Genomic DNA, 13,317 nt, shown 5'->3' with positions numbered 1-13,317 from the left:
ATTAAAAAAACTAGGTACATTCATTGTGTACACAATAATTTTCTATTTTACAAAACAACATACCTCAAGGTTTGGGCTACAAACTATTTAAAAGAATATATAAAAATTTCAATTTTCTTTATTTATAAAAAATATTATATCTAAATTGACGATCAACCTAATAACGATAATTACATTTACTACTGCTATTTAAAGTATATAATCTTTTCTTACAATATACTCAAATGACATTATTACGTTTAAACACTTTTTGGAAACATTAATATATAAATGTATATAAGATTAAGATAAGTTTTAAATTACTTTTTAAGAAGCTTTATAACATTTACATTTTATTGTAATGAGAGGTTTAATTACATGCATGCAAAACATTATTTTTACTTAAGTATACAATTATTTTATCCTAATACGGTTCATTAATGACAATTTATTTAAGGAAAGGATGATTATAGATTTAAGGGAGTGAGCGTAGATTAATCATGCACGATGCAACGAAAATTTTATACTCTTATTTAGTTAGAATTATAATTTAAAAGTAATGGCTTAAAATAACATTTTCTCTACCTGACCAAAAAAGATTATTGTTTTAAATATTTCAATTTTGATTATTTTATCATTCTTTATTGTACGTTTTATTTGGGTATTAGTAAGGAAGTATCAATATTAAATAAAGTTATGATTATTATTTCTCAAATTGTATCGACAATATAATATACATTTACAAAATATAAAGTTACTACAAATTAATACATTTTGTATTTCTTCTTTAATAAAATAGGAAAACTAATTTATAATCACTTTTAATTCTACAGTTATACAAATACACAGAACATTGAATTGTTTTATGGTTTTTTTAAATGTAATTATAATATACCCCATACGTCATATATGAATTTACAATTAAAGAAATACTCACAGATCGGGTTTTGATAGGAATTTTAAATAAAGTGAGGTTGTGTTACATTATAATAATCACTTGTAATTGTTTTTATTGTTAAATATTGGTTGTATCTTGAAAAACGACAAAAAAAAGCAGAATGAATTCTTGTACAAGAAATGTTCATGCATCAGAAGACCCTAACTGAGATTAACAATGACCTCAAAATTTGCCGGACGGGTGTGTATTGCATCAAAAAACGATTTCAAATCCAAGATATAGGCACAATAAAGACTGGTCAATGTTTGGAAACGAATATTAAGAGATGAGGCTATGATTATGCACGTCAAACCCCGCTTGCAAGAAATCCAGTGACGATGATTCGCGGTATGACCGTATTATTTTATAAATGCAAAGGTCAAGGAAGACGCATGCTACAAGCCTCATGCGGCTTTGATATCTTTGGAGTCCACTGTCAAGGATGCATGGGCTAATTTGCCAGAAGATTACATCTGTAAGGCTTCTATAGGCTTCTGGTAGAGGGGGTAGTCCGTCATTGAGGCTGAAGGAGGCCATTTTAAATAAAAAATGTCGATTTCAGTTATAAATCGAACGGAATAAACTAAAATTTGTTCTTACTGTCTTTATGAACTAGTTTTTGATAAAGTTTAAAAAACAATGTTTAGTGTAAACTTAAATATGACGCATGGGGTGTATGAGCCAAAATTAAAAAAATGCTCGAGCAACACGATTAGTGAAATTTAGCTCTTACTTATTCAAAACTGTTTATTTTTTACATTAACCCAGGTCAAATATTTTTTGTTTCAAATTAATTATGTACATTCATGTCTCTTTTATTAAATGCAGTAATTAATTTAATAAACATAGATATATTCTTTACAACTTATTTAAACCTCGAACATTCTGAGTCAAATGTATAATTGATTCTATAACTGTTTTTGTCTGTTAAAACTCAAATTTATAACATAATTTAAAAAAAACATTTATTTAGAGTTGTTTTTAGTTCACCATCTTACCTTCGAAGACTTTTGCGCGTAAGTATAAGGAACATAATGACGATATTGGCTGTTATACCTAAGCCAGAAACAACAAATATGATAACTGCTGCAGAGTGAGAATTATCTGGACATTCAATTGCAGTTCCATTTGAAGTTTCATTGTTTCGTTCTTCTGATGAGATAAATATTCCAGCTCCAGGAATACCTCGAGAAATTGTGTTCCCACGAGCAGAACCCGTTGCCATAATTTGTTTGTTTAATTCTTATATTTGGTTTATGATGTGTTTTTTATGGTTTAAGGTTTATTTTGATTATTTTTACACAACCTTTTATCTTTTTTTTTTTTTGATGTTGTTTCAAATGATAAAGGAAATAAAAAAGAGAGAAAATAGATTTATTGGAGTATTTGTAGTATTGTTTGATACAATATTTATTAAATGATAGTGAGGGATTTAGATTTTAGGTTATTAATATGTGTATTTGAATTGTGAGTTATAATCTATATTCTGAAAATATATAATTAAGTAGTATATATTAACAGAAGGGCCCTATAACTAATAAGTAATAGGCTTTTTATTTATTATGACGGACAAATTTGTGAAATCTACGAGGATAAAAATGTGATTGCATATGTTTATAATATTATCTATTAACAAGAGATAAGAAAAAAAAAAAAAATATGAAGAATGCTTTAAGGTTTTTGTTCTAATATTTAAGGGTTTAGTTAATTACATATTTAGTTTTTAAATAATTTGGGTTGATTTTAAAATGAAAATCAATACGATTTTGTTTCTTTTGTTATATTTTTAAAAGGATTTATTTTCGTTTTTTATAAAATATTACTAATGTTTACTGTTTTTTTATATACTAGAACAATTATCCTACCTTCTTAAAGGCTTGCAAAGAAGAATTACTGCCATAAGTGCAGCATTAGCACCGATTCCAAGCGCTCCGAGTGAAATGAGTATGGAGGCGGAACTTCTATCTTCTTCTGAACATTGGAATCGACGAATTTCTGTTGTATTCGAATCTGAACGACCAGGTCCAACGACTACAGCCATATTTTTGTTTTCAAAGAGAATGGACTACTTTTGATCGTTGGAATTTGTATTTTTAATTTTTGTAGAACCTTAAAATATAAATATATACATGTTAGAAATTACTTTTATGATCCTACGATTGGTTAAAGGTTAACATTATATAACTATGACATAATCATAATAAAAGCTAATTCACTAATAAAAGTTGAGCGTGGATTAAATTTATATTTTTCAAGGAATTATTGTCAATTTCTAAAAATAAATTATTCTCATAAGCCTTTAACAGATACTACAAGTAACATTAAAGTAGCTTAAATTTATCTCTAAAATAAATGATTGAATAATTTTGTTAAAAATATCTTATTGGGTAAAATATAAATCTCATAAATCAAACAAAGTTTCTGAATTATAGTTAATTTTCTTGGATATCATAAATCTAACAATTTTTTTTTGAAAATAAATGTCAATAATTAACTATTACTTTGTAATTATAAGTAGGCATAAAAGAAATATTGACAAAACGAATTTTGTTTATCAGCAAAAAATTACAGCATGTATAATTTGTGTCTTTTTGTAAATTTAAGAAAGACAAAAGTGGATTTTTTTGTATATTGAAAATTCAAATAATACTTGTATAAATATAAGAAATAGAGAGAAAAAACATCTTTATAATTAATTAATCTGAATATTAGGGGTTTGGCTTTTCAACAAGATAAAATTTATTATAGTAAAAACATTAAATTTTAATTTTGCTATAAAAATTTCTCTGAAATATTAACTACTTTATGGCAATTTTGGGCGTCTAATTAGAACCCTTCAGTTTTGAATGTGGTTTTGTGGATGTCAATAAAATAACATTGACATTTTATATTTAGTAGCTACACCTCAGTCCTTACATTCAAAAATTACACGATATCACCTCACTAACATAAAAATATACTATGTGTTTTGTCGGCTGTAGCTAATTCTTCCTATTATTACATTTTTAGTGTTCTGAACATTGATGGGCGGAATTAAAATTAAGTTATGTAAAGCAGTTCACACTTTAAGTAATTATTGAATAACAATTCCTTAACAGGGCCGGTATTAATAAATTACCAATTTTTTTGTCTTTTTTTCTGTTCCTGTTCGTATCAAAGGTTGCATAATAAAAATCTGGGGTTTTATAATATACTAGTTACATAAAGCATTAAAAAATTTCTGTTTCGTTAGAAATTAAAAAAAAAAAAAAAAACCTTAATTCAATTGTTTCCTTTTTTTTATATGCGAATGAAATACAAAATAATGTATTTTTAATTTTTATGTACAATTTGGATATTATATTATCTTAAAGTGTATGCTTTAAATATTAGGGTTGTGTCAGACATTAAAATACGGTAACACTATCAAGACTTTTGATAATTTTTTACCTTTCTTACAGTTTGAAATGTATGATACAAATAGTGCTTCAGAGAGAGCTATTATCCTTAAAAATGTTTCTTGAAGATTTATGGATGTGTAATTAAGAGATTATATTATTATTTGAGCTTTATTGAATAACTAATATTTTAATCTATTAATGTATTCAATTTGATTGAACTTTCATACTATGAGTTAGAAATAAAAGATTTGATTTTGTAAATTGGTTTCAACATATGTAAACATATGTCAAGTTTTATTGAAAATGTATATTTATCAACATTGTGTAAATAATCGATGTCGATATAATTTTGATAAAACAAAGGAAATACCAAATATTCTAGGATGATACAACTGTGTCACATGTCAAAACGAACTTGGTTTGCAGGAAGTGCTCCAACAGCATATAAATTATATTAACTTGAACGGAAAAACAATTTTGCATGTCTAAAACAAGTGTAAAGCCCTGACTAGAATGATGATTTTATCATTTTTGATACCATATTGTTTTTTTCCCGTCAAATATTATGTGCATATTATTCCATCCGTACCCTTACAAAATTTATTGAATTTTACTAAATATGTGAATACTACAGCAAATTTTTCATTAGTCCAATAAATGCTAGAATGTTATTTGATACTCTGTTTATCAGTTATGAGCAGATTTTATAAGGGTAATGGCCACCTCTCATAACATCTTGTTACTAAGAAACACAGTTTTCTTATTAGCAATATACAAATATTTTAAATAAAAAAAAAAAAAAATCAAATAATAATTTTCTCTACCCATTCTAAAAGTGAATGGTTTTTTTAAAAGTTATTAGAAATTAAAGTACAGCTTTTGAAATCTTATTATAACTTTTATAGTTGAATATTTTTATTGTTATTAAGGAAAGTAAAAAGTTGCCAAAGTGGAAAGGGGGAGTAGGCGGTAAAAAAAAGAGTGCTGTTTTGAGACTTTAGCAGTATTATTTTTGATACTAACAGTTCGTGAAGGGAGGTCCTATACTTTTGCAGTTTTAGTGTTCAATTACTATAAGTTATAAAAAATAAAGAAAAATATACTCTAAATCATTTTTAAATTTTGAAAAATGATTGTTGGCAAGTTTACTTATTTGCTTTGCTAAACATTGACAGGATCCTTTGTACAACTAACAAGAATTGTAATTGTCACTGAGTCCATATTTTTTGGCAGATTTACTTAAAGTTAACAGAATGGTTCATATAAATGTTAAAAAAACACTAATTAAATATGTCCACCTCCAGCATCAACCATAATCTAAATCTGTGCCTGGGAGGAGGAGCACACGTTGACAAGATAGTTTCTTGACAAATTGGTCGTCATTATTTCCTTAATGGAGGTAATCATAGAATCCATGATGACATAACACATTTGAATTGTTTCAGATTCCACGTATCTCCAGACAAAATAGATGGATCAAATTAAGATACTGATTGGGAGATGCATCATTATTTTACATTAAAATTAACCGTCTCTCAAATTCTACTGTTTGGATTATCGAGTAGAAAAGTTAATGCTCCAGAAAATGCAAAGGCAAAAGAATACATCATTTTAAATTGAAAAGCTCTGACTCGGTTTAAACAAATAAAATTTTGGGAATTAAGAGGAATTCTCATTGTTGCAGCTGCTGCTACCTATACTGCTTTAAAAAAATAAGATTCCAAATGATAACATCTCAACTTGAAGTTAGCAGATGATCTTATTAAATTTCATCCTTGATTCATAGTAAGATACTTGATAGTTTGTGTAAGCTTATTGACAATTTAAAAAGTTCAATTTTTTTATTACCTTTTTTTGCTATTCTAGTTATTTGTTATTAATTTGATAATTGGTTTTTCAATTTTTATGAACTTGTTATTGGTTTATTTTTAGTCATCATTTCATTCAATTTTTCCTGATTAATAGAAACACAATTTTCTTTTTAAATTATATTTATAGCAGCTGTCGCCATGATGCCAAAAACTTCAATTAAGTTTATTGATACAAATACATTTATGCCGTAAAAAAAAGACCATCTGAATAATGCCTAAGGTCAATATAATCTTCAGGCCTTGTATTATATAAGACTTTTCTTTAAAACTAATTGACAGTAATGATGAAAATAACTAATTTTGTAATAACCCTTTTATTTTTAGAAAAATAATTTATAATATCCCTTATTCAATATAGCTAAAATTATTTAAAAATTAATCAATTTATGCTCAACATGAGTTTAAAAATAATAATAATTTAAAAAAAAATCAAATTATTTTTGAATATAAACCAAAAAGTAATATAAAAAATGTCATTGTGATTGATTGATGACACAAGTCAATAAAAATTTACTTTTTTTTAAATAATTTATCGAGATTAAGTTGCGGATTTTTTTTTAAATTATTCATAATTAATTGGAATGTATAAATAAGTATTAAATAAATACAAATAGAAATTGATAAGAAATGGAAATTGTATATTTAAAATATATGTATTAGCCTTGGTTAATTTCAGCTTAAAAAAATTAGAAATCTAATCAATTTTTAAGCAAATAAGCTTACGTTTTTGAAAGACAAATTATTTAGGCTTCAAATGAATTCTTTTAATTAGTCTAGAAATTATTTTTACAAAAAAAAGGTTTTTTTTTAATACTTTAAATTTTATTTTCTCATAATTGATTCATCCACATAAAATATTACCAATTTTTGATATTAATAAACAGCTTTCCCGAACAATTTTTTTTTTTTTTGTGTTGATGATTAATTTTTTTCTCACGCAAAAGTTGTATCTAACCTGCAAAATACCAAAGTATGTATTTTGAAAAATTCTATTAAACCATTTTTTGGCATAAAAATACTGTAAAAAATAATTTTACCATGACAGCAGTAATACACTTTTTAATAAATGATTCATGGAATACATAGTTTTTTTAGTTATGGTAATTTATTAGCTACTTTAATATCCAAAGAGCTGCCATTCATTTTCGCTTGATTCTTTTCAATTGTTTTCAGTACAATTTCAATTCCAAATTATTAATTTTGGTTAATATTTAAAAAATTTCCTCTTTTTTGATATTTAATTTTTACAATATTGATAACCTAAACAATAGTTTTATAGAATTTTCACGGTAGATAATCTCCAAAATCAAGTAAAATTATTTCTTATTTTGTCATTCATGGAATTACGTCAGTATGTTACGTTCAAACTTATTAAAATTTCAGTTGCAAAGTATCCATTGCATTGTTAGATTAGGTTAAACTCTTCTGGCATTAAACGAGAGACTATTTTAAGACTCAAAGCAGACACACACAAAGAAAGGGTTTAAATACAATTTAATTATAGATGTTATTGTATACTTAAAACCAATTATGGTATTAAATAAATTAATGATAAAATGGTAGGTTATGATAAAGTTACTTTTCATAGAAGGATATTCTAATTGAGATACGTGTAATATGTACAAGTAATTTATAATTTAACTAATTTGTATGAATGAATGATAGTTTTGAATATCTTATTATTTAAATGATATTAATAAGATTATATTTGGGCTACATTTTATTGTTTTTTTAAACGAAAATATAGTTATTTTATGATATTTATATCTGACAAGAATTACCAGTAATTAATACACAAAAGTATTTATATTATGCAGAAAAGATACTCAACCTATATGAGACATACTGAAAGGATATACACCAAAAAAGTGGACATTTTCCATATATTTTGTGTTAAAATAACACATATAATGGTAAAAGTTATGTCTATTCTAATCACGTAAGTATGGCCACAGTCGTGATCAAAATTTTAAATATTTGATAGCTTGTGGATGAGAGTGATAAAAAAAGTATTGTTCAAATTTATTTTGTCTTGTGTATGTATAGATATCATCTTACATATGACAAGTTTTGTTAATACTTTACAATTATTTATATCTGTTGTATAAATTACAAGGCCAATAATTATGTATGCAGTATATCTGTTATTGTGATTGACATGCAAATACCTATATTATGTTCGAATCTACTCGTATGCATATTTATATTTTGCAATAATGGCTTTATGCAAAAGTGCTTATTATGTTATTTATAATTAATATAGTATACTTAATTATATAGAAAATAACTTCCCAATAAATTACATGTGTTAATCTTTGTTTTTTATGAGCATACTCATTCATACGAAGTTAATCAATATTTAGATGTTCTTGATTCAGAATGATTGTACTTATGTTATCATAACAGGTTGAGATTAAAAAAAAAAAAAGATTTGATGAGCTGTACACACCTCATCTAAAGATACATTTTATAACTTAAATTTTATTTGATGTACTTCCATTGTCTTTTCATTTTTAATCTGAGCTGTAACTACACAAAAAATGAGTCCTCAACTTATAATTTATTGTTTAAAGTTTTATTAGTTGGCCAACAAACCTTCAAGATTTCACACAGCTATACCTATCGTTTTTATTGGATAAAATAGGTCCTGCTCGGACTTTTAAAATATAAATAACTAAAATAAACGAGGTAAGCCTGACAATTGGATGACTGTTCGGAAAAAAAGAGCTTTGCTGTCATGATATTTTTTTATATAAGCTCCAAGTAGTCGTACGTGGAAGGAAAAAAACAATATTCTCACTTCGTATATAGTAAGCATAAATAGGTTGGAATTACTCTGATGCCTATTCTGAACTTTACTCTGAGTCCAACAAGGACATATGCTTATAACTATTGAGTAACCGCTCCTTACTTCTTTTCCGTCTTTCATAAGCACACGCATGAATTCTTAGTTTAATCATAATTATAGCAGGATTGTAAAATAAAAAATTCTGTTCAGATTGCCAAATATACAAAGCCTCTCCCGCTTTCAAGGACGTATTTTATGAACCTCTACATATTATAAACTCTCTTTTTCTTTTCTATTTTTAACTGACGCACAGGCTCGAATGTATTGTCATGTTTAGAATAAATGTCTCTTAAGTTGAATTATTAATACTTTTTAAATACTTTTTCACTACAATTGTATCAACTCAATAAATACTCATTGTCACAGAATAAAATGCCCTGAACTTCCTTATTGAAATATCTTTTTGAAGAAAGAGTGAAATGATGTTATTATAAATACCTAAAAGGGTGCATTGATATTTGCATCGAGACAAATTTTGCTGGCGTATTAAACTTTATTATAAAAAAGAAAATGGTTTTAGGTTAAAATCATCAGAAAGAGTTATCATCCTTAATTCACCGCTCTTTCATTGAAATTTCAAAGTTACTTTATGTTTAAGCCAAGTCTGCTTTGTCTCTTATTCTAAGAAAAGTATGTATTTAATAAGAATATGTCTATTTCCTAGATATATTAAAGCTTATTATTAATATTTAAAAAAAATGTTCATTGTCTTTTAAGTTATATTTTCTTTGATTTACTCATACTTATTCAACTTACCATCACACATTTAAGTATTAATGCTTTTATTTATCAATTTAATAGTAGGATAGACCAGGAGCAAAAGTAACGGTAGGTTTTTTGCCCTATAACATACTTTTCGGCTAATTCATGAGTACATTCTGGCATAATATGGTTATGACCTGCAAAACATTGACTTCATATGTTTCTTCTTTCTTTCATCTCTAAGATCTTTCTTGGGTGGTAGGATTCAAAATCAAAAAGTGAAAATCAAATCTTCGAAAAAATGTAAGTATATATTAGCACATCCCATTTTAAATGAAGTTTTGCTTCACTGGAAAGTAAATTTGATGTTTTAGGCCACTACGTAAGTTAACCCGGTGCCAGGGTAAAAAGTCACAAGTTTCTGATTTGTTACTTTTCACACCAGTTATTGTGAAATAAGGTTTGATTGATGGTCCACTCAAATGCTTAGATTTTTTTCCTTGCTTTAAGATTTATGACTTGCAACTATATAAAATGCCCTTCAAGCTTGTTCAAGTGATTCAGATGATGAGAAAATAGGTGTTGACAATTTCAATTTTTTCAGATACCAAGGCATGAAGTCCAGCTCTTTCTATGTATGTGGAAATTGTGAAGAAGTTGAATATCTCAATAGAAATGAAAAAGTTTTAAACAAGTTTGTGCAATTCAATATTTATGGGGACACTTGGAGAGGGAGCCCAATAGGACTTGACAGCCAAATGTGGACTCACTGAAGTCATCCATTGTGTTTGCATGAGACAACTTGTTAGATGAGTCTTTAGACGACGTGTAAATACAGTGATTGATAATGAAGGTGGTCTAATTGAGTGACTTTTTTTTTCTATCACAAAAACCTTATCTACATGTTATGTTGACATTATTATTGTGCAGATTACTGCAAATATATCTTTTATTTTGACAATCAATTTTGGTGCTGTAAGTACAATTTACAGCTCACCCAAAGAGTTAATAAGAATAATTTGTTGATAGAAATACAAATGTCATTAATACTTTATTTTGAGGGTTGTCATTCTATTTTGTTTTCGTATCAACAGATCACAGGCAAATATATGAATAACACAACCCTGTTTTATTTGATTAGACTTTATTTATACATACTAACCGATATTTCATAGACTAAGAATTCTGAACAGGGGCCTGTGGGAAATGTCCATCACCAGAAAATTCTTTAGTAACAATAGTTTAATAAAAATATTGCTATAATAAATATAATTTTTTTTATTAAATCAAGACTGACGTACACTACCTTATAATCAATGGAGGGGTAAATCAAATGCCAACAATTGTTTATACCAGTGCTAGATTATATCCTCTTTTTTTTTCATCCCACGCTTTTACATCAACTAACATTTCATCTACGCTTAATCATTCAACAATAAAATGGATCCAACGGCCAATTTATGTACTCCCTGGTTTGATCTTATTTTTATATATATTAAAGATTCGAGTTTGTTTTGTCTTAAATGGGTCTAATAAGCAAATAAATATTGTACTAAACTAATTCATGAAAATTGGATCAAATAATAATGATTACCCCAAATATCTTACATACAATCTTTAAGAAAAAGCTTAGAATTCAAGAGCGAATTGTAATATATATGAATAAAATATTCAAGCGTCAATTACTTTTATCAAGTTCATAATATTTACTTTTCAAATAAAATTAAAGCTAATTTTCTATTAGTGTGGCATGCAATATGATATTTTTACCATATTTTGGCTAACACCCAAAAATCTTGAGAACATCTACCATAAATATATTTGAGTTCATTATTTACTTTTTTTTCAATTTGTAAAAAGAGTTATGATTCCCAAGAAACTTAACTAAACTTAAAACCTTTGCTTGATATAAGAAAATTGGCATTTCAAACAAAATATATCAATATCTCGTTCTTTTAGTGTGATATGAAATTTGGGCTACTTTAAACTGAGTTTGGGAGTCCTTCAAGGGATTCATCAAAATAATTTATTAATTAAAGTTGACGATACTTCATTGGAGAATACAAATTTCTAGGAAAAATGATTTTTGCTTCAATTTAAGTTGATGTACCACATATAAAGATATGTATAAAACAAAGTTCATGTTGAAGTAAGTTCAAAATTATTTCCACATTAATAAGAGAATTTAAAAAAATGCTATGTAATGGTATACAACTCTGCTCTGAACAAAATTGTACGAATAATGGTTGTCATATTAAGAATGTAAAAAAAAACTAATAGAAATTCATCCCATTATTAAATACGTATATTGTATACATATGACGGTGTGATAATTTCATTGCCTTCTTTTTTATTGTATTTCTTTTTGAGTTATACCTATTATCTTAAGCCATAAGATACTTGCTTCGAGTTTGTATAATTGAGTCTACAATAGTAATTGTCATTGTCTTACATTTCTATTTTTTATATAAAGTCTTCTATTTAAGTATAAAAATAATAGGTTGGGAAAAAGTAATTTTGTATTTTTCGCTTTATTTCAATCTTTTATAAATAGTGTTACAATCATCCAATTTAAGGCAAGTATACCCTGTTCTATTTGATAACTTGTTGCCAACTAGAATCCAACTTTATATTTCTCTTTTCGTAGAAACCCTTGTCCTTATTGGCAAAAAAACTCAGACAACCAATTTTAGCATGTATTTTTTGAAGTCAAAACCATAGACTGGAATAAGTTGGTACTCACATGGTGCCCAGTCCAGAATGTAAGTACTTGCATAAGAACTTCCCATCAAATCTTTTGGAGCTTTTGGGCGTCGTCAAATATTTGTGGAGCCTGGTCTTGTCTTAATCATGTCTGGTTGTATCCTATTTATCAATTCTGAACGCGTCTGTTTGTTTACCAGCTTCAAACGCTCACAGTTGTTCACTGTAAAGAGCAGAATTAAAGGGAAAACATCGTTCGAACCACTGTTGTGTAAGACGACCCGAAAGAGTATTGGTCAAATTTTATATGTTGCTTTAGAAGTGTTTTTCTCTTTCAGGTAATAAAAATATAAAATATGGCAAATTTCGTCCCTTTAAACCTCATACTCAACTTTTTAAAATTTACAACTGAACCAGCCATGAGCAACTCTCTCCAACAAACATTTGTAATTTAAACTCACACGCTTTATCGTATGATCCGATGTGACCAATAATAAAAAAGATATATTTAATTAAAAAAAAGGCAGTAAATAAGAAATTTTTGGGGCATATTAACTTGTCTCAAAAATTTGAATAAAATGATTATAACTAACTAAAATATGTCTGAAACATTAAGTTCGTATGTAGATTATAAATAATGTAAAAAAAATAATGTGGATTTTCTCTTATTTTTAATTATTGTTCCAGGTAGTTTTAATGTTGACCCACCACATTCAATATTTCAAAATATTTATAAATATTTCATAATTTGTTATTTTCTGTAATGAATTTCCAATAGAGTACTACTATTCAATAAAAAAAACATAAATTTTGACCCAAACAAAATAGATCGTTATATCTCATGAATTTATTCCACATTAACAAATTATAATACTTTTAACAAACCTATTTAATAAG

At 26.7% G+C, this 13,317-nt stretch overlaps 1 protein-coding gene across 18 annotated transcripts in view; it reads right to left on the bottom strand.

Moving 5' to 3' along the window:
* Positions 1–13,317, bottom strand: part of LOC121124502 (uncharacterized) — a 156,068-nt gene that overhangs the window by 44,727 nt on the left and 98,024 nt on the right. For 12 of the 18 annotated variants that reach the window (XR_011781722.1, XR_011781724.1, XR_011781725.1 and 9 more), the window contains 2 exons: positions 2,782–3,025; positions 1,915–2,229 (listed from right to left, as the gene is read on the bottom strand). Coding sequence is in view for 10 of the 18 variants with exons in the window: in XM_071890972.1 (XP_071747073.1) it covers positions 1,915–2,141 (227 nt within the window). In the remaining 8 variants the exon portion in view is untranslated. The remainder of the gene's footprint in view (positions 1–1,914; positions 2,230–2,781; positions 3,026–13,317) is intronic. The other 6 variants (XR_011781727.1, XR_011781729.1, XR_011781728.1 and 3 more) reach the window with 1 other exon arrangement.

The sequence above is a fragment of the Lepeophtheirus salmonis genome, chromosome 9 (genome assembly GCF_016086655.4).
Source record: "Lepeophtheirus salmonis chromosome 9, UVic_Lsal_1.4, whole genome shotgun sequence".
NCBI lineage: Eukaryota > Metazoa > Arthropoda > Copepoda > Siphonostomatoida > Caligidae > Lepeophtheirus > Lepeophtheirus salmonis.
This window is presented reverse-complemented; position numbering and strand designations above follow the sequence as displayed.